At 34.9% G+C, this 23,364-nt stretch overlaps 1 protein-coding gene across 2 annotated transcripts in view; it reads left to right on the top strand.

Moving 5' to 3' along the window:
* The window catches only part of MYO1E (myosin IE), a 224,827-nt gene that overhangs the window by 148,014 nt on the left and 53,449 nt on the right, over window positions 1–23,364 (top strand). For both annotated transcript variants that reach the window (XM_031955285.1, XM_012543770.3), the window contains 3 exons: window positions 5,321–5,427; window positions 14,900–14,998; window positions 22,572–22,716. In XM_031955285.1, the coding sequence (XP_031811145.1) occupies window positions 5,321–5,427; window positions 14,900–14,998; window positions 22,572–22,716 (351 nt within the window). The remainder of the gene's footprint in view (window positions 1–5,320; window positions 5,428–14,899; window positions 14,999–22,571; window positions 22,717–23,364) is intronic.

Raw genomic sequence — 23,364 nt, 5'->3', positions numbered from 1 at the left:
CATATAAGAAGACCACTGATATCCCTTACAACTTAGAAATTCTGATTCCATCTATTCCCCTTTTCTTTCTATTCGTCGCTCTTTCCCTCTCCTTTATTTCTTTTTTATTTTTCTGTTTACTAATTTAGCCCATCCATGGCTCCCAAATGCTTAAAGTACCTTCCCAAGCCTTATATTAATAAAACACCCTTTGTTCTGTATTTCCCTTCCCTATTTCTTCTTTATGACCAGGGCCCCATTCCCTTTGGATCTTGCACTGACAAACTAATAAACTACTTTGTGCCAAGGAAATAACAGAATGATAGCTCTATTATGTTGCATAAATACTGTATAAGTTATAACCTAACTCATTCCTAACTCATTCACCTTCCCTCCCTTTGCCTTTCCTGACAGTCCCCTCCCCCACCACCATATATATATATATTTTTAATCAATGTTGAAGGCAATATTTTGATTCAGGAGTGGACTAGTTTCAGCCATAGGACTCTGAAGGATTGTATTTTTTTTTAGCTACCTACTTCTCCCTCCCCAACAGCACTTGAATTGCCATCATCAGAAAGGTGAGTGGGTGGGTGGGTACAAATGACCTCTGTGCTTCATCCCTCTTCCAGGAGGGGCTTCTACTCTATTTCTCCAATTTACGGCAAAATAAAGAATTATAGAAGCCTCTCATTATGACTTACAGGGCCAGGGATAGCCTCTTGGCTCGGGGTCTGAGAGAGCCTTATGACTTAAGGTCAGAAAGAGCCTTCTCATTTAAGCCCCAGGAGAGCTGTAGTGAAGAGGGCTGGTCTAGGAAACTTTTGCTGTTTATTCCCACTTATTTGTAGCCTCGGATGGCCCTGAGATGGGGTGGAGAGGGGGGAATGACTAACTTCATTCTTATACTCCAATATGCTTTATTCCCCAAATACCTAAATAGACACCTCAGAGTGTGATTTAACTCAGATTGCCACATGGCAGCCCTGACAAAAGCTGACTCTGATTTGCCTTAAGAAGAAGCAAAACAGCATAATATAGTAGATAGAATGCTGGACTTTCTGTCAGGGAATTGTACCTCAGATGCTTACTACCTATGTGAACCTGGACAAGTAAGTCAAGTCACCCAACTAACATTTTCTGGGCCTCTATTTATTGGGATCTAAAATGGATCACTAGGAGACACAGTGGTTAGAGTATTGGTTTGGGAGTCAGGAAGACTCATCTTTGTTCATTCAAATAAGGCCTTGGTTATTTACTACTTGTGAACCCTGGACAAGTAATTTAACCCTGTTTGCCTCAATTTCCTCATCTGTAAAATGGAAAAGGCAAACCACTCTAGTAGTTTTGCTCACAAGATCCCAAATAGAGTCACAAAGAGTTGGAAAAGATTAAGCAGCAAGGTAGAGTTGACAATAGCACATACCTCAGAGTTGGTGGGGAAATCTGAAGAGACGGTTTATGTAAAGTATTTGTTAAACCTCAAGTACCGCGTTTGTGTGTGTGTGTGTGTGTGTGTGTGTGTGTGTGTGTGGACTAAGGTTATTACTGTGGTAATTATAATTTTTTCTAAGAGAGATGACAGATAAGTCTTTTCTAAGAATGTTCATTCATGTTAATTTCCTTTTTTTCCCCAGTTTTTTAAAGACAAGAGTCTCAGACTTTGTTTATTTCTTTCCTTTCTCTGGGCTCAAGGGTTAAGCTAAGACTCCTTCAAGGATCTTAAAAAGTTAGTTAATTTTAAGGTAAAGGAGGCATGGCCTTTATGCATATAACTGAAATGGAAGGCAGAATGTGCTAGGAGCCACATGAGAAGCGTAGAGTCCAATAGGAGTTGAGGTTGGTGGAAACTTTTGAGAATGTTTATATGAACAATAGCAAGTCTCTTGAATTCAAAGAGCCAAAAGCCTCTCTGGCCTGGGCCAAATCACTCATTTTCCAAGAGTTACCATCAATGAGAAAATCCCGAGGTTTCTTCAAACTCTCCACCTGGGATTAGATAATTCTTTGAATTCTTTGAATCAATAGATGATATGGCAAACTTTTTCTATATTTCAGAATTTGATCTATCATTTAGCTATACTTTGTAAGAACGATTACATTCCATGTTTATTTGAAATAATGTCAAACATTTCATTTCTTAAATTGAGCTATTTATAATTTTATGAACAAAAGTAGCACCAAATGGAAATTAACATTCATCCTGAATCACAGGGTGGGAAGGCAGGTTAAAATTGTCTTCAATATTGCCCCATCTTCAGAGATAAGGGTTTCTATATAGTTAATATCTAATAAAATTCTCTGGACAAGAGTGGGCTGCCATGAATTTGTATAGCTGCATATTTATTAAAAGCCTGCTAATAAGTAGCCAACATTTATATAGCATCCTAAGATTTGCAAAACTCTACAAATACTATTTCATTTTATCCTCACAATAAACCTTGGGAAGTGAGTGCTTTGTTATCTTCCTTGTTCAAATGAGAAAATGTACAAATGAGAGATGTTAAATGGTTTGCCCAGGGTCATGCAATGTCTCAAGCTAAATTTGACTTCCTAGACTTCAGATCCAGCTCTCTAACCATTGTACCATCTAGCTGCCTAATTCTCTGTGGTGATGTTTGAAAAAGAGGATTCTAGCTTAAATTCATCAGTTTCCTTCTGGTCTCATCAGAGGATTGTCATCTATAATTTCCTGATTTTTCTTAGAGAAACCTAGTAGCTAATAACGATAACTATGGCTTATTTTTCTCAACCAGAATGACTATTCTCTCTCCACTTATTATTGGACCCTGCCTAAAGCTGTCTCACCCATCTGATGTAATTCTTTTTGTATTCTCTAAACCTTCCCTTATCTGAGTCGTATGACCAGAAGCTTAAGTCATCTTTGGCATTTTGGATTTTTCTAATGCTACTATGTAGAAATTGTAATGCAAAGCCAGCACTTAAAAGCTTCCTAGCTTCTAGTTCATCTCTTCACTCAGAAAGGGAGTTAAGCAAGGGCAGGAGTGGAAAGGACAGAGAGGGAGAGATTTATTATAACCAGCTCTGAAGTTGTTCAGTCTTCTCTCTATTATTCTAAGCGAATCAGACTTGAGTCCAAAATTAATTCCATATTTTAAAAGGAAAGGATGGAATCACTTTATTTCCTATTTTTAAAATTATATACTGTTTTTCTTGGATGGTATAAAAGGATCATGGACAATTAAGTCTTGTCAGCTACTCTTATATTTCTATCTTACCCTTGATTTGCCTACAGAGTAGCTAGGTGGCATAGTGGATAGCTTACTAGTCTTGGAATGGGGAGGACCTGAATTCAAATCCAGTCTTAGATCCTAACTGTGTGGTCCCTGACAAGTCACTTAACCCCAATCACCTCCCTCCCCCCCAGAAAAAAATTATCTACATGTAAGCCTTTGTACCCCCACCATTTTACTGAAGCTATTAGAGAAAGTCAGTTGTCAGTTCCTAATTACCTGATTAAATGAGCTTTTTTCAGTCTTCATTTTCCTCATTCTCTCTATAATTTCTGACATGGTCTCTCTTGGATTTAGAGAAAACTTTTTCTTCTTCTATTCTTCCTTCTCTAAATATAACTTCTCTATCTCCTTTCCTGGGTTATCTTTATCTAAATCACTTAAGGCAGCCATTCCTCCAAAGATCTCTTGGCCATTTTAACTTCCTTCAGCATTCTCTCTGGTTTAGCAATAGCTCATCTATGGCCATCTCTAGTAAGTGTCCAAGGCATGTTTGCAATCCTGCTCTTCCAAACTTCCAATATTGAACCATGCTGCCTTAGGAATCGTGAGGTGTCACCACCACTCCTAAATTCATGACATACATAATTGAGCTTATCTTGTTCCCAGACCTGCTTTCTCCTTCTGATTTCATTATTTTTATCAGTAGCCCTCTCATGTTAAAAACCTTACTGTTATCTATGAAGCTTCCTTCTCCCTCAACTCTCATGTCTAATAGTTATAAAATTCTGTTGTTGAAAAACCATTCTTACTTATCTCCTTGTCTCTATTCTCTCCATATTCATTTATCATAACATTGTCATAAGATTTTGTCTTGCCATTGGACTTATGATTCTGAAAGGAATAGTGAGAACAGTTTTGCAACTCTACCTCACTTAAATTCAATTTATGAGGAAATCATGAGATATCATTCATACCATTTTCCACTCCAAAGTTTATAAGAACTAGGTGTGCCCTAGCTGTGGTAGAGCCTTTTGTGCTCAAATGGAGCTGATCAGCCCTAGTTGGATACACTGTACCAATGGTTCTCAAACTTTTGTTTTCAGTATCTTTATCCTATTAAAAATTATTGAGGATCTCTCCAAAGCATTTTTGTTTATCTGGATTATATTTATAGACATTTGCCATATTGGAAATAAAAACTATTTTTTAATTTGTAGACCCTTTAAAAGGGTTTCAGAGATCCCCAGGATTCTCTAGACCATACTTTGAGAACCACTGCATTGTACCTTGACCCAGAAATAGTGATATCATTTTGGTCCTCTAGAGGATGAAGAATATCTACCAATCAATACTAAGAAAGCTTTGGTGGATCCTTACCACCTTACCATCGAAACTCTTTTTCCTGATTTTTGAATCTTTCTACAATCTGGAACCTACCTTTTTTTTTTTTTTTAACCTGATTTCAGTCTATTCTCCATTATATCACATTCAGCTAGACTGGAGTCCTAACATCACATGCATTTTTCCCCCTTTTATGTTACTTGAGACATTTTATGCTTAGAATATTTTCCTTGAGCACCTTTGTCAAAATCAACCAGAATATCGCCTCTTCTATGAAAATCATCTCTCTGGTACATTACCATTTAGCATTGTCATCTGGGTCTGGGTCTGGGTCTGGGTCTTTCTCCCCACTGTGCTGCAAGATACAGGAAGGTTCAGACAGGCACTTGTGCAAATTTTGTATCCCCTCCAGTATCTTGTACAATGAATGCTGTTCACAGGAGGCATTTGCTAAGCATTTGTCATATTGAATCAGTCTGTTTTTTAAATGAAAATGAGCTTTATTGGTGGCACTAGAAATGTCTTCATGACTCAAATGTCCATAATTCAAGAAGGCAAATATTCCAATCAGCATGTTTGGTGTGAGGATCATAACAAAAGCACTAGATGGATGGCAGAGAGGAACAAGAAACACCAATAGCTTTTGTTAATAAAATATCATGTGCCTTATTAAATTTAATCCATATTGATAACATTTATTTTGAGCAATAGTTCCATAAAGATGCCTTGTAAAAAGTCTGAAAACTCTTATATATTGGGGTTCTTCTGTGCATCTAAAAGTGTATCATTCATTTTCTCCCCAGAAACAAGCCAATGACCTTGTCAGTACCCTGATGAGATGTACACCCCACTATATTCGCTGCATAAAGCCCAACGAGACCAAAAAGTCCCACGACTGGGAGGAAAGCAGGTAATGTGAAATCAAAGGATGGGGGAAGGGAGGCTGTTATAAACAATGCTTTCTTTGAGTCATGACTGCTGCTCTAGGGGAGAGAGAGAGAGAGAGAGAGAGAGAGAGAGAGAGAGAAGAGGGGAAGAGGGAGTGGGAGGGAGATTGTTGTTTAAGTGTAGCTAAAGATGTATTATAATAGTCAGAGAACATGCTTATCCATCTAATCATTCTATGTCACCTTACCACAAGCTAATTTGAAATGGCTCCCAGATATACCCATCAAAGGCTTTTTGAGAAATTTTTACAATGTCAAACCTATATAGACTTTCCACCATCTCTGAAAATTATTTTGGTCAGTCTGGGCATAATTCAGAGACAAAAATTCCTCAGGTTTGATAATATTACTGGGTCGTGATGGGTTTTAAATTTAGTTCAAAGCTCTGTGTAGGCATTCTTTATGTTTCCAGATCCTTGAAGACATTAACAGGATGTGGCATATAATGCCTAAACTCTGCCTCAAAAACACTGACTCTGAGAGTTGGTTTAAAAAGCAAGCTGTCCTTCCCTTTTGCTCTCATGAATCAGCTTGCTTATAAAAGCATCAAGGAGAAAATACTCTATGTTCTGTCTCTCTATCCAAGGAAAGTATTGATGTTCAAAGAGTGGCTGTGTTAGAGGGGAAACAGCTCTGGGAGCAGTGGGGAACATAGATGGCATTCAGAGACCCTTGCCACAGTTCCTTAGCTCCTTAATGAGCCCCATGTCACACAGATGCATAGTTGCAGTCGTCCAGATCCTTTTCCCTCATAAATATCTCAGAGAGACCTGTCCTGTTCAGGATATGTAAAATACTTGATTGGGTACAGGCAGTGCCAGAAGGTAATTCACAGATGTAATCATTGTCTTCTACTGAAAAAAAAAAACATTTCAGGAGTGCTGATCCTGAACCTAAGTGAACCTGAGAAGGAATGTGAGGTGTGAAATCATGCCATCCAACACCATAAATCTTAGAGCAAAGGACCCATTTCAGCTGGTAGATAAAGGGTTCTTAACCCCTTTCATGGTCCTAACTTTTGGCAGGCTGGTGAAGCCTGTGGAATCATTTTCAGAATATTTGTATATTCGTGGACTTTCGTTAGACCATTTCTAATGTGGAGCAGCAAGGAAAAAGAAATTTACATGATAACTTTGTATATTTAGAAGGAATAGCAAATTATACATGGTGGAATTAGTTTCATATGCAATCATCTTTTTTTATTGTACTACAGTGTGGAAATGTTTGTTTTATTCCATAAATTAAACATTAAAAGAAAAGGAAAAAAGTCAAGGAAAAGAAAATCCTATGCTATTGTCCCCCTTCTGTTATGTATTATATTAAACACACACACATATGTATTATTACAATCTAAAAATCACTTACCTTATCAGGCCAGCCTGGCCCAGGGCAGGTGAGAAGAAGGGAAAAGAATACAGAATATAGAGTTGCAAGAAGGGTTGTACCAGAAGCAGCACAAACTAAAGTAACTCAATTGAGCCCATTTCTAAATTTTTAATGTATTTACACCTCAAAAATCAGCAGATGAGAAGGATGTGTTAAGAAAATGATCACATACAAGTCAGGAGGAGAGCTGGGATTAAAATTTTCCAAACTGCTCATTCTTAATCCTGTGAAAAAGCTGAACTAAACAGCTAGGAAACAACTTTATATTTTAAGAAATCTCCAATAAAGGAAATTCTTAACACATCCTTCTCATGACCACCCACTCTTGGTATCAGTAAGTCAATATGCAAAAAAAAAAAAAAATCTTTAGGTATCATCTGAACACTGGAATTGCATCAGTTATTTTAATTCAACTAATTTTTTTTAACTTTTTTACTTTCAGTTTTATTGGTGTATTTTGTATTGTACTTTACAAAACTTTATAGATTACTATGACTTCATAAGAGATCTCTGATAACAAAGTACATTAGTTAAGTGAGGCTAATAATATAATGACCTGATCTGAATGTTTATGGACATTCCCTATATATAGTACCCTCCCCAGGTTCTCATTACAAATTAATAGAAAGCAGCACTTTCAGAAAGCTTAGCAAACTGTATTCAGTAAATATCTTTATTAATAGGAGCATCTCTTCCAATGCATCTTCTACATCATAAATGGTTTTACCACCATTTCCATTTTGAATTTTCCTTTCTGAAAAATTAAGTCTTCTTGTTTTCAAGGCCAGGAGACTTCTAGTATGGTGATGTAAGGAAGATAATTTTCTTTGTGTTCTATCTTTTACATTTCCCCTCAAATTAGGGTTATTTTTTGAGTAAATGGGTGAGAAAACTACCATGCACCATCACATGCAGCCATATTCTCTTACTATGGCCATTGTGAGACTGAAGCCTACACTATATAGAATAAAGATACATTTAGTTCACTCTTCATCCCTACCTAGCCCTAGAAATAACATTTTTATATATCACATGAGACTATAATGCATTTTATGTACATTATCTCACCTGATCTTCAAACAATCCTAGAAGGGGAAACTGAGGTTCATAAAAGTCAGGTGACTTTGAGGCTAGGTTAGCCAATATACTCTTTCCTACCCCACTGGATTTGTGCCAGATTAGCAGCAGCATACTCCATTTCTGAATGTATCCTCCCTTTCCTGGTGGGTCAGAGGAAGAGAAAGAAGGGAAGAAAAGAATCACCATTGTACTTGTGAAAGAAAAAAAATCTCAATAATATACTCAGACATAACTTGATCAGAAACAATTTTTATTTACTTAACATTCTAAATTCAAGAATTTCTAGCTATAGAAATGTCCAAATTGATACAGTCCATCCCCCCACCTTCAGTCATCTCTACCACAGACAGTTTAAAGTAACATTTATAGGAATCTTGAACAAGAAAAAAGAAAGGATTAAGGGAATAAGTATTTATTTGGTGCCTACTATGTTCCAGGAACTGTGCTAGATACCTTATAAATATATTAATTCATTTTTTCCTTTCAATATTCCTGGAAGATAGGTGCTATTATTATCTCCTTTTTATTCTTAATGAAACTGAGGCAAGTATATTTTAAGTAATCTGCCCCAGGATCACATAGCTGCTACATTTCTGGGGTTGCATTTGAATTCAGGTCTTCAGTGCTAGCACTCTATTCACTTCTTAGCTACCAGTGAAAACTACTTGTATTCATTTTACTTAAATATTGACTATCTGCTATTCCACATAGCTTCCTCATAATCAAAACTCAAACCCAGATTATTGTTAACTTCAATTCCAGTACTCATGGACCAAGACCTCAAGAAATCTCAGAAGTAAATGATCTTGTAATTCCCTAATACTATAGCACCATCTTTTTCAAAAGCTAACTTTAGTGGGTTAAGCCATAGTAGATATAGCCTAAATTTATTAAAATTTTAGTAAAAATTTACTTTAAAATTTACTAATTTTTTGATATTTATGAAATAACAAATAGCTTTTCAGTACATTAGTTTTGCTGGAGTTATTTAATTTCCCCCACCTATGAATTGTGAGCAGACATAACAAGAGTATTAGATAATAATTAATCAAAAGGCATCTGCATTGCTGGATGTCCATATGCATTCAAAGCTTAGTTCTTGGTGGACTTTGTTACTCAGACCATAAACTGTGTGCTGTTTGTGCATTGTGGGTTTGGGTTTCTTTACTCCTCCTTGAAAAATGTGTTTCTGTTTGGATCCTGGCAAAACCACTTGGCCTGAAATCTGAAATGCTGCCATAGTACAATTCTCAGGCCTTGACCTACTTGAGGTTAATGGCTAATGGGAGGCTTGATGAGAGGACTCCTCTCTGGAGGGGAAAACAATTCAGGTTCTGAAACAACGCCGTATTGCTAGAAACTGTCTGATGTTGGCAAGGAGGCAGCAAAGGGAAGAATAATGAGGCTTGGCAGTGTTCTCCAGATGTGAACACAAGAGAAAGCTACAAACAGGGAAACATAATTTTTAAGCATCCAATCTGTATCATGAAGGTGGTGTGACTGCTGCTAGTAGTTGGACATAGGACTTCCTTTGATTCCTTGACTACAAAAAGATAGAGATTTGTGATACTCTCACAGGAGATGTGATCGGCAAATCTGTTTTACCAAGGATTTGTGTCTCCGACAGAAATTGCTTGACTGCTTGAGTGAATCATAATGAGTTTTTTTCAGGGATTTTAAAAACTAAAAAAAAAATACTCTCCTTTTACATGTGATTTATACCAAAGGAATGTGTTTGGACAGTAGCTCCTGAACTTTAAAATCTCAGAGCAAAGCTAAATTTGAAAATTATGAAATTTCTATTAAAATGAGCCACCTCCCAAAATGTGGTTGAATCTGATTGTAAGAGCAAATGGATAGGAAAAATGGTAGCTTGCTGTCCCTGAATTGGAATAATCTAGTCCTTTGAAAGCCAAAGTATGCATGCAGCTGCTATTACCCAGATATTTGGGATGAAAGTAGGTTCTTTTTTCTTTCTTTCTTTCTTTTTTTTTAATGGATTGTCTGGATAGTTCTATTTAGTCTTATCCCAATCTCATTTATACATTTCTTTATAATAGATTTCTTCAAAATGCAAACATTTCTCAAAGTTCATCCTAGACATTTTAAAATGAAGTCCTCCCTTCCCCTTTATGTAAGTTGTTAGAATAATTGAAAATAATAATAATTAAGGCTCTAAATGCAAATTTTTGCTGAGAAAATACCTTCCTGCTTCCTATTCTCTATTTGGAATGGAGAAGAGCTAAGTTTTTTTATTTTTTTATTTTTTATTTAATAGCCTTTTATTTACAGGTTATATGTATGGGTAACTTTACAGCATTAACAATTGCCAAACCTCTTATTCCAGTTTTTCACCTCTTACCCTTCACCCCCTCCCCCAGATGGCAGGATGACCAGTAGATGTTAAATATATTAAAATATAAATTAGATACACAATAAGTATACATGACCAAACCGTTATTTTGCTGTACAAAAAGAATCAGACTCTGAAATATTGTACAATTAGCTTGTGAAGGAAATCAAAAATGCAGGTGGGCATAAATATAAGGATTGGGAATTCAATGTAATGGTTTTTAGTCATCACCCAGAGTTCTTTCTCTGGGCATGAGCTAAGTTTTTTTAAATGACGTGCATGGATGTCATTGGATAACTTTCAAATAAACATTTTTTACATGCATACTTTGTGCCAAACATTGTGCTAAATATTTGAAATGGTCTCTCATCTCAAGGAGTTTATAATTTAGCTGGAGAATATCACATGTGCAAATTGTAATACATGATATTATATACATAATATCCACACATACATGTAAATCTATATATATAATTAATGGGAAGGTATCAGTATTTGGGAAGATGAAAGAAAGCTTCAAGGAGTCGTATTTGAACTGAGCTTTAAAGAAACTAAAGAATCTAAACTGCAAAGATTTCTGTTCTACACATATCTTGCATCTCCGTGCCTTAGCCTTCACTTCTCAAAATACCTGTTTTCCTTTAAGACCTAAATTTAAGTGCCAGTTTTTACATCATCACTGTAACTAGCATCTATAAGGCATTTTAAGGTTTACAAAGCACTTTATAAATATTACTCATTAGATCTTCAAAACAACTTGGGCAGGAGGTACTGTTATTATCATCATTTTACAGTTAAGGAAACTGAGGCAGATAGAGGATAAGTGACTTGTCGTACAGCTAACAAATATCTGAGTCAAGATTTGAACTCAGGTCTTCCTGTCTCCGTGTAAAATGATCTGTCAGCTCCATGAGTGGTCATCTACTAGGGAAAACACCTTATATTCATTCATTTTGCTTGAATTCTAAATGTGCTTATATTTGCCCATTTTGTCTTCCCTATTAAGACTGTAAATTCCTAGAAAGTATGTACTGGTGTTTTTTTTTTTTTTTAATAATAAGTTATAAGCACAGTTCTTGGCATACAATAGGTGTTAAATAAATGCTTGTCAGATGCCTGATCAATAAACTAACATAGTCATTGATGTACATTGGATCATGCCTTTGTTCTCTTCCCATCTTATGCTCAGCAACTTCTAATATAATTAGCAACAAGGAATGATTTATTTATTTCCAACTGTGTGTATATGCAAGTCATGAAAAATTATTATTCCATAGAAAATAATTTTGGTTCACCCTGTGGAACATTAGGTGGTAGATTCTAGGATGATTTTCTCAGCATCTATTATATTCCATGCATATTCCAAAATATATTGCTACTTTAGTGCTGTGTACTGACAAAAAGAAAAATAGAGTTACTTTAAAAAGGATTTGCAGAACAAAGATGTTTGAGTTCTCATTGGTCACAAGTACTTTGTGTGGGCATTTGTAGTTATGAGCTTTTATTAGTCTTCTTCTAAATTTAGATGATAGTCAAAAGCTACAGTCTCTTCAACTTGAATCAAAATTAAACTTCAGTTAAGAAAACAGAAAGAATTCATGTTTTGGGTCTGGAGTCTTTCAGATAAAGTCAAGGCATCCAGCTTCCTCCAGATTATACTGGTAATATTAGCAGTAATGTAGTGCTTTAATATTTATAAAGTAATTTGCAAATCTTGTCTCATTTACTGTCACAATTGTTGTTATTCTTATTTTACAGATAAGTTGCTGAGGAGGACAGGTTAAGTGACTTATCCAGGGTCATAACGCTATTAAGAATATGAGACAGGATTTGAATTCAGATCTTCCTAATTCCATGATTTATGCTCTATTTACTTTACCTTCTAGCGGCCCAATACTGGATCCCATTGATGAAACATAGTAATGAACTACAATTGTATTTGTAATTTGGTGTAATAATAAAGGTCATGAGAAACAGTGTGGTAGAGTAGATAGAAGGCTAGCCTTAAAATTAAAAATCAATCAATAATCATTTATTAAGCCCCAAATTAGTACCAAGCATTATGCTAGATGCTGGAAAGAGAGTCACTAGTTTCAAGAAAAATGTTTTTTGAGATTGGAGGTTGAAAATAAGAGTGATAAATAGATACAGGCTATACACAAACTAAATATATACCGATTTTGAGGAAACACTATTAAGGATGTAAGCAGAAGTGAAGAGGGGAAAACATTCTTGCCATGGAGCACAGTTGTGATGGAAAGGCCTGTATGGAGAACAACAAAAACATTAGTTTTACAGGAGCATAGAGTTCATTAGGAAGAATGATATGTAATCAAATGGCCCAGAAAGATAGGCTAGAGTTGATTACAAAGGGACTTAAATACTGCATAGAAGATTTTGTGTTTTATCTTAAAGACAGTGGTAAACCATTGAAATTTCTTAAGTAGCAAAGTAACATTTTCAGTTCTGCACTTCAAGAGTGTCATTTTGGTAGCTGTATGTAAGATAGAATGGAAAGAGAAAAGGTTAAAAGGAAGGTGGTTGTGGTAATTAAGGCAAAAGATGATGAGGCCCCTGGTAGTGATGGTAAGAGTAAAGAAAGGGACAAGTACAAGAGAGATTGTGGAGCTAGAATCTGTGAAACCCATCAACTGAAAAAGGCAAGGGGAGAAAGGAGTCACAGTGGAGTCAAAGATGACTTTCAAGTTATGTTCCCTAACTGACTAGAAGAATGTGGATGTCCTTGACAGAAACAAAAAACTTAGGAAGAAAAGTGGGGGGGGGGGGGGAGGATAAGAATGACCTTTGATATGGATAAAGGGTATATAGAGTTTGAAATGCTGATGTGTTATGCAGTTGAAGTTAAGGGACTAGAACCTGAGAAAGTATTGGATAAGGAAATAGAGCTGAGATCACTGAAAGAGAAATAAGAGGAGAAACAGTCAGTCAGTAAGAATTTATTGAGCACTTACTATGTGCCAGGCACTGGAAATTTAAAAAAGGACCAAAGATAAAAAGTAAATTAGAAAGAGAAGACATTAGAATTAAAAGGGGTTGGGATAAGATTTCTATAGAAGGTAATGCTTTAACTGAGTCTTAAAAGAAATGAGGAGGGAGAGCATTCTAGGTATGGTTGGCAGCCAGCGAATATATCCAGAGTCTTGTTATTTGTCAGAGTGCATATTGAGGTGTAAAGTAGAAGAATGCTGGAAAAATAGGAAGTAGGTCAGGCAAGTAGGTGGTGAAATAGAGAGAGTGCTGGGTCTGAAGTCATAAAGAGTCAATGTGAACTCAAGAAGCGTTCAGAACTGGCCTCTGATCTTTACAGACTGTGTGACCCTGGGCAAGTCATTTAACCCTATTTGCCTTGGTTCTTCATCTGTAAAATGAAATGGAAAAGAAAATGCCAAACCTCTCCACAATCTTTGCCAAGAAAATTCTAACTAGGGTCACAAAAAATCAAATACAACTAAAAAATGAAATAAAATTATGTGGGGACAACTAGTTTAGGCTGGGAAAGAGTTTGAATGCCAAGCAGGATTTTAAATTTGATCCTATAGATGATCGGTGAGCATCTACTAGAATTTATTGAGTAAATGATCAAAGGTTATGAACAGGAAGTTTTCAGATGAACAAATCAAAGTTACCAAAAGACATGTGAAGAAGTATTCTAAAACACTTTTGATTAGAGAAATACAACATAAAACAATTCTGAGGTAATACCTCATAACTATCCGATTGGCTAATATGACCAAAAGAAAATGTTGGAGAGGATAATTGGGACAACATTCACTGTTGGTGAAGTTGTGAACTAATCCAAACATTCTGAAGAGCAATTTGGAACTACGTCCAAAGGATAACCAAATTGTACATATGCTTTGATTCTGTAGTACCACTACTAAGTCTAGTTTTTTTAAAGGGGGAAAGGACCTACATGTGCAAAAATATTCATAGCAGCCCTTTTCATTGTGGCAAAATATTGGAAATTGGAGAGATGCTCATCAATTTGGATAATGACTGAATAAGCTGTGTTATATGAATGTAATGGAATATGATTATGCAATAAGAAATGATAAATAGATTTCAGAAAAACCTGAAAAGACTTGTATAAACTGATGCAGAATGAAATGAGCAACATCAGAAAAACATTGTATACTGTATCAGCAATACCGAATAATGACCAGCTATGAGTGACTTGGGTCTTCTCAGCAACATAGTGACCCCAAAGACAAATACAAAGTATTCACAAAGGAAAATACTATCTACATCCAGATAAAGAACTAATGGACTCTAAATGCAGATTGAAACTTTTTTTCACTTTATTCTGTTTCATTTTCTTTTTTTTTTTTCCTTTATGTTCTATTTCTTTCACAGCTATGGCTAATGTGGAACTATGTTTTACATGTTAGCACATGTATAACCTATATCAAATTGCCTTCCATTTTTAAGAAGATGGAAGAAAAATTTGGAATTCAAAATCTTGTAAAAAGGAATGCTAAAAATTGTTTTGACATGGGATTGGGAGGAAAATAATATTTAAGAAAGGAAATACAAAGTGTGGGATCTTTGAGTATTACTTAACTTTACATTTCTTCATGTCCTTTTGATCCTTACAGGGTAAAACATCAAGTAGAATACCTGGGATTAAAAGAAAATATTCGGGTCAGAAGAGCTGGTTATGCCTATCGACGAGTTTTCCAGAAATTTTTACAGAGGTAATGAACAAGTGATATCACTTGTCCACTCTTTGATAGAGTTTTGCAATGAAATGCAAAGTTTTGCTAAAATAGGAACATAAATTGTGTTTAGTGGGTTGTAGACCTGCTATAGCATCATAAATTCAAATTTCACTGTAATTATTACCCTAGCTATGCTTGTATAGGGAAAAGGGTTTATAATCTTCAAGTTAATAATATAAAAAATGTTTATTTTAAGAAGTTTTTTAATAGTAAACATTTATTAAGTGCCTACTATGTGCCAGGCATTGTGTAAAGAAAGGCAAAAGACAGTTTCTTCCTTCACGGAACTTGCAATATAATGGAGGAAAAAATATGCAAAGAACTAAGCACAAACTATATACAGATTAAGTAGGAACTAATCAATAGAAGCGATAAACTAGAATCAGGAGACTGGGACAAGCTTCCTTTTTACCTGGGACTCAAAGGAATCCAGGGAAATCACTGAGAAGCAAATATAAGTCAATGTCCTAATTACAAAGATATCTTCTCTTACTGAACCTTGTAATGTAACCTATGTTCTGACCCTAGAACGATCGTGTTCTCCTAGATAGAATTCTAGATAATCAGTTGTAGTAACCTGAAAAATGGAATATAAAATTGTGATGTAAGTGAGAACTGGAAGACTCAACTCTAGCCTTTGAAACCTAATACTTCCAAGAAGAACATTTCCTTTTGAGCTAGTGTTCTCTTTCTTGTATCATATATTCAAGACTGCCTGGCAAGATGACCAAGACTATCTAGCATGTAATGTTAGTTGAGGTTTAAAATAATAGTTATAATAATAAATAATAATAATAAGTTACCACCTAGTTTGGCTCCTTCCTATTAATGACCTCTTGGGAAATAAATGGCTAAAGATATGCCAAGTATATATAATATAGGAAATATTTACAAAACAGAAATGTCTGGATTTAACAAAGTAATAGCTGCTTAATCCAAGTGGCTCATAATACAATTATATCTTTTGGAGGCCTAGTACAGTGATTTATACATTGTAGGTGCTTAAATATTTTTTTTGTTGGGATCTACCAACTGACTACTTTGGACCAATCACATAGCTCTAAATTAGTGATATGGTCCCTTCCAACCTTGGATCTATGTTGCTAGAGTTTTGAGATTCTTTAGCTCTAATAATCTATATTCTTTAATGTTCTTGTGGAAAATGGACCAACTTCTCATCCCCAGTAAAATGCTCAGTCTTCTAACATGCCATTGGTTTTGTGCAAATAAGAAACATCCAGCAAGAATGGAGTGTATGAGAACATACTCTTAGGGAGTGAGAAGTTTTTAACCAATAAAGTCTGTATTTTCAAAAAAACAGTTTCCATAAATTTTCAAAAACCAAAAAGGCTTCTGATGATGAAAACTTTTATTATGAGAACAAACAAATAGAAATCTGGGAGTAGTCACTTCAAAGAAACTGTCAATTTCCATGGAGTAGATCTTCTTTGAACTGGATTTCTAAGTACATATGTAAAAGAACAATTTGATGTAACCAACCCATTCATCATAGTAAAGTGGCTCTGAAAGAATTGTAGAAATGGTCAGCTAGCTTCCAAAGGCCTTACAGTGTATTACCTAAAGTCATGCAATAGCTCACTCTAATTGAGCATTTCATGGAAAAAAAAAATGTCTTCATGGGCTGTTTGATAGAGATAACAGCAGCTTATGTGAGTTGCACAATGTATTGATGGTAGAATATCATGTCAAGAGAACTCATTGTTCTTTTTAATTCTGATTTGCTTAAACGGTGAGTGTCTAATGTAACTCAAGTAAAGATTTAGGACAGAAATGGTTTTAGACATGAAAAGTTAGTGCTTATTTTGTTTTGCATCAGTTCATGTACATATTCCTACCTTTCTTTGAATTTTCCACATTTGTCCTATTTTATGTCACAATAATATTCCATCATATTCATATATCACAGCTGCTTTCAGTCATTCCCCAGGTATTGGGCATCAAGTATGTTTCTAATTTTCTGTATACAAGAATGGAAGAGTTCAGATGTAGGCAATATCTTGGTTGATCATTACAAATGAGCAGCATTTGGCTTTATTTCAGTGTTCTTTTCATATACATTACTATAGTCATTCAGAAATATATATGAAAAGAACCCTGAAATTAAGTCATATGTAGTCCAATCTTCATCCCAGAGAAAAGATGAGAAAGTATACCTCAAATGTAGGGAGTTAAAGGTATAGGATGTTATATATGCTGGCCAATATAATATCTGTCAGTTTTACTTAACCATTTTCATCATTATAAAAAAGAATATCAATAAAACATTATTTTGTTATATTTTTATGGAAGCTTTTTATTTTCAAAAGCTATGTAAGAATAATTTTTCACCATTGACCTTTGAAAATTTTGTATTCCAATCCTCCCCCCTTCCCTCAACCTCCTCTCCTAAATGGCAAATAATCCAATATATATTTAACATGGTAAATATAACATAAAGCATTATTTAAAAAATAAAATAAAATAAATGCAGTGGATAAACTATCAAAAAAAAATCTTTTTGAGGATGTCTTTATGTATATTTAGGGCATCCTTGATGAAAACATGAGGAGGAAATAGATAGGCTTTTGCTGATGATTTTCTATAGCAACCAACATTTCCAGTCCCACAATTAATCAAGAGTATCAAAGAATATCACATCAATCTATTATTTGTTGATTTTTTAAAAAGCATTTGAATCAGTACAACAAAATTTAGTCTTAAAGGTATTTCATTAATGAGATGTCTCCCATGCATACATAAATTAACATTAGGATCCTAAGATAAGAAATAATTGGAAGTAATTTTGTTCAGTGATCTACTAAAAATCAATATCATGTGGAAGTGGATTTCTTCGACAAAGAGACCTAATTCAGTTTCAATTGATCAATGTTGGACAGAGGTAGTTACACCCAAAGAAAAAAACACTGGGAAATGAATGTAAACTGTTTGCATTTTTGTTTTTCTTCCCGGGTTATTTTTACCTTCTGAACCCAGTTCTCCCTGTGCAACAAGAAAACTGTTTGGATCTGCACACATCCATTGTATCTAGGATATACTAGGACATATTCAACATATATAGGACTGCTTGCCATATAGGGGAGGGGGTGGAGGGTGGGAGGGAAAAATCGGAACAGAAGTGAGTGCAAGGGATAATGTTGTAAAAAAAAAAAATTACCCTGGCATGGATTCTGTCAATAAAAAGTTACTATTAAAAAAAAATCAGTATCATGATATAAAATAAGTGATCATGCCTATGCATAAAACAAAAGTGTTTAGGACATTCTTCTCAGAATTCCAAATTGAGGTTGGGTTCCTTCTTTTAGCAGAGTTCTTGAGATACATTGTGTTTGGATACAACTTTTTGTTATTATTATAGCTTTTTATTTACAAGATATACACATGGGTAATTTTTCAGCATTAACCTTTGCAAAGCCTTCCGTTCCAAATTATCATCTTCTTCCCCCCATCCCCTCCCCTAGATGGCAGGTAGACCAATACATGTTAAATATATTAAAGTATATTGGATGCAAATTTTTTAATGTGATTCGTTCTCCAAGACATGACCAAAAGATATAAATAACATCTCCCAAAAGGAAAAGTCCAAATAATCAATAATTTCTTTTAAAAGTGCTGGTAATTATGAGAAGAAAAAACATACATACAGATATATGTCCATAGTAAAACAGTTTTGAGGAATTCAAAAGTTTGCCTGAGGAGTCCATCCAATGTGCTTGAGTTCTGACCCCTTCACACTGTTAGGAGAAACAAGGAAAGCCTTGAGGCCTTATACCAGAAATGACAAAAAGCGACATACTATAATGCTCACTGACTTGTGGAGAAATCATCATGCCAGTTCTTTTTTGCAGGAGCCATGAAGTGATGTGATTATTTTGGAAAGCAAAGTAAAATAGAATAAAATTTATCAAAATGTGAAAGAAGATAGAAAAATACCAAAACCTTTTAAACCTGCAGTCCATCTTCAATTCTCTATGTGGGAAAATAGAAAGAAGGACCCATTTATAGAAAAATATTCATCGTAGCATAACCTTCTCTTAACAGATAAAACCAACACTGGAAACAAATTATGTATCTAATGATTGGGAAATGCTAAATAAAATGTACCACAGAAAAATATTCTATGTCATAAGATATACTGAATATGAAAAGTGAGGTTCTGCATGGTATAATAGATAGAACACTGGACATGGAGTTAGGAGGACCTGATTCTAAGGCCAGCCTCAGACTCTGCCTAGTTGTATGATTCTGCACAAGTCACTTAACTTCTCTGAGCCTTAGTTTTCTCATCTGGAAAATGAAGGGTTTAGACTCAGTGACTTCTAAGGTTGCTTCCTGTTCCAAGTCTCTGGTCGTGGGAATTCAGAAAAACATGGTAAGCTTTACATAAAGTGACATAAATTAAAAATATTACTGCCTAAAAACCAATATGCACAATGATTTCATGGAAGAAAACAGGAAGCAGTAATAAATATAATGGTAAAACATGGATAATAGAGGTGAAAGGAAGCAAGGTGATGGAGTAGTTAGAGCACAGAACTTAGAATCAGGAGCACATGTTCAAAGCCTGCCTCAAATCTTTAACTTAATTGTGTGATCCTCAGCTTTTTTTTTCTATAAAGTGGGATAACAATAGTATCCTACCTCTCTGGGTTATTATAAGAATAAGGTGAGAATATTTAGCCCTTTGTAAATTTTAAACCACTAAATAAATATTTTTGTTATTCAATCGTGTACAACTTTTAGTGACTCCATTTGAGGTTTTCTTCGCAAAGATACTAGTTTGCCATTTCCTTCTCCAGATATAAATATTAGTTATAACAGTGATAATATGTAATATCTATATTGCAGTTCCTATGTGCCAGGCACTTTGTAAGCACTTTGCATTATTATTTCATTTGAAACTCAAACAAACCCTGCAAATGTGGGGCTACTTGTATGTCCATTTTGCAGATGAAAAAACTAAGCCAAGTAGATTAAGTGACATGCCCAGGGTCACTAGTGAGTGTGTAGGGGCAGATGTAAACTTGGGTCTTCCTGACTCTATCTACTAAGTGTCCCAAATAATAGCTAATATTTATACCAATCATTAAAACTAATGCATATGATTTTTGTTTCACTTACTAATTGGGAAATAATTAAAAGATATAGCTTATGTGTGCAAGCATTCAAACCACTTTTAAATGTGGTTTTGTTTAATTGTTTATTGACCTTAGGGTTTTTTATTTCTTTTTTCAATGGTGTTTGTTTTGTTTGAGAAGATTACATTAATCTTTAAAGAAAAATAATAATTGTAGTGCATCTCAAAAGTCTACAAAGTTTTCTCTTTGAAATCTATCATCCCTCAAAAGAAATCAGCTTAACTGCAAGAAAATTTAACTAAAAAACAAAGTCAATTAAAAACATCTGGAAATAGATGATCAAGATTCAGATTTTTAGGTCTGTTGCATATTGTCTGTTTGAGCAAGTGACCTATCCTTTCTGATCTACAGTTTCTTCAAATATAAAATGGCATAATTGGACTAAACATCTTCTTAAGAAATCTTCTAGTTCTGATCTATAATCTATATCTTGCTCAAGTACAGTCTATATTTGAATGGACAGCCAGTCCCTTAGGTTTACTTTGGATTAGATGTATGGTTAGATAAATAGATGGAGGAAGGAAATGAGGAAAGACAGATAGAGAAAGAGACAGACATATACACACAGAGAGACAGGGAAAATGTTGTTAATATCTTTGCTAAAAATAGCATAATTCTAGAATCGAATGAGAAAAAGATATTTGTAAATTGCTTAGCTTAATGACTGGCACATTGCTTAATAAATGCTTATCTTCTTCTTATTTGATCCCATTTTAGAAATTACATAGTATTTTAAAAGATTCCAATTTGTTTATAGAAACAAAAGCAGTCTAGCTGTTCAGGTTTGAATCATGACTTGTTACCATTTCACCAGGGCTGAAATTGCAGGTAGCCTGAGGGGCAATAGAAATACAGAGGGTGTAAATAAGCTATGCATTAATGGGGCATAAAAGACATCACTGTGAAGCTGCAATGTTTTGCAGATGAAAGTTAACAGGTGGAATACCTTTTAAAAAAAAAAAAAAGCAACCACACAAACTTTCAGCACATTTTGTAGATGCTTTTAAACAAAATTTATAGAAAAGCAAATTGAGGGACTTAAAATAGATCGTTAGGAGTTGAGAGCCATAAGCATCAGAGACTTTTCTCATTAACCAGACTCCCATTGATTTGAGCAGGAGTCAGAATTATCTGGGCCTGAGCAGGGCTGGAATTTACTTTTAAATTTCACAAAATGTGCTAAATAATTTAATAGTTTAGACCAGACTATACTCAAGGAAATGTTTGGTCTACTAAAGAAAACAAACTTTGGAGTATTTTTAAAACACTGAGGTAATAACCATATATACCACAAATTCACTTGCCAATTGAAAATGGTGCCTTATTAAGTGATACCTAGTAATACTTCCTCTTGAAAAATCCATTTTTCAGAAGCAGTATGTGGATTAGAGAAGTGAAAAAATAAGATTGGATAGATACAAAGTTAGAGCCAGAATATAGAGAAGCCTAAATACTAAGTATGGGAATTGGGATTTAATGTACTAAGTATTAGGAAGCTGTTGCAGCTTTTTGATCAGGAGAATATTGTGAAGCATTTTTAAAGAAAGATTAATCAGGGATATTCAAGTAAAGGTATTCTGTAAATAGTTGGATATAATAAAATGGAATACAGGTAATGAGAGAGGTTATAACTGAAGATAATTTGGAAATCATCTTCATGTGTAGAAAGCCTATAGCAAGAGTTGAAGGAGAGGAGGAACAGAAAAAAGGGAGATTCAGTGAGTGTAAGGCAAAGAAAATTAGAGGACCAAAGATGGAACTTTTATACTTATTGTTAGAAGAAAAGGAAGAGGGAGAGATAAAAGAGAAACAGACAAAAGAAAAAAAGCATGTTCAAGATAAGTTAGAAGCATTCCCAATAAGGGCAAGGGTGAAAAAAGGTTTCCTGTTATCACCACTACCATTCAATATTATAATAGACATGATAGTCTTAGCAATAAGAGAAGAAAAAGAAATTGAAGAAATTGGAGTGGGTATTGAGGAAACAAAAGAAAAGAATGAGGACATCAAATGCCCAATAGTCAAGGAAGAATAACATTGCAAAAAAGGGTGCTAGACTAAATGCTACCAAAGAGTAGCTTGTAGATTTCCTCCCCCAAAAAAAATTCCTGGGTAATACTATAAGAATGTCATAGGGGGAGGGAGAAAGGAGAGATAAAAGCTAGATCTCAGAGAATCAAGAAAAGATGTTGCTCATATAGGAAAGAGATGTGTAGCTCTAAAATTGATAGTTTTTCACCAAAGTTCTTGCTGAACATGCGCCAGATAAGCATTTTCCTAACCATTTTAATGGATTCCCAAGTCTCTCAGCTATTCTTGTAATAACAGTAGTCACCATTTAGGGCAAGAATCCTGCCATTAAATCCTGAGTTCTTTCTCCTCAATTGTTTCAGGTATGCCATTTTGACCAAAGCAACTTGGCCATCATGGAAAGGAGATGAGAAACATGGTGTAATCCACCTGCTGCAGTCAGTCAACATGGATGCTGATCAGTTCCAACTTGGGAAAAGTAAAGTCTTCATCAAAGCCCCTGAATCTGTAAGTATGTGTTGTGAAGCATGACATGGTTGAATGGGACAGAGGCTCCTCATCATCCAGGCAAGAGGACTTGTGGCAATTTGAATGACCTCTAAATCATTAAGGATGGTCTAAGACATCTTAATACATAGCTATGCCTCTTTTCAAAAGGCTGAGCAAAGTATAGGATGCTTAAACAATAATATATCCACATAGCTTAGAGATTCGAGGTATTCAGGACTATCTCAATGTCAGTATGGGAAGGAGGAAAGAACCTTTAGGAAAAAGGAAGGTTGTTGATAAATAATGTGCTTATATTCTGGAGGGGCACAAAGCTAATGTATTTAACACACTTGTGAATGAGTTATTAAAAAGCTGTAGAGGGAGGGCTGACTTTGGTATTGAATCATTATAGATCTTCTGTCAGATCAGTTCAAATGCTATATTCTACATGAGACCTTTGCTGATAACATCTCCTCCTGCCTCCTAAAGCCCATCCCTCAAAACCCCCACTGAATGTTTTGTTTTTTTTTTTTTTACTTTGTGTGTGTTTTCTATTTATTTATGAAAATGTTTCTACTTTCTTGATAGAATAGTTTCTTTTGTATCCCCAGGTCTTAGCATAGTACCGGGTATCATAGTAGACACTTAATAAGTACTTGTGTTTTG

This window comes from Sarcophilus harrisii, chromosome 2, assembly GCF_902635505.1.
Source record: "Sarcophilus harrisii chromosome 2, mSarHar1.11, whole genome shotgun sequence".
In the NCBI taxonomy this organism is placed as follows: domain Eukaryota; kingdom Metazoa; phylum Chordata; class Mammalia; order Dasyuromorphia; family Dasyuridae; genus Sarcophilus; species Sarcophilus harrisii.
The sequence above is the reverse complement of the archived record's forward strand: the minus strand, read 5'-3'. Positions and strand labels throughout refer to the sequence as shown.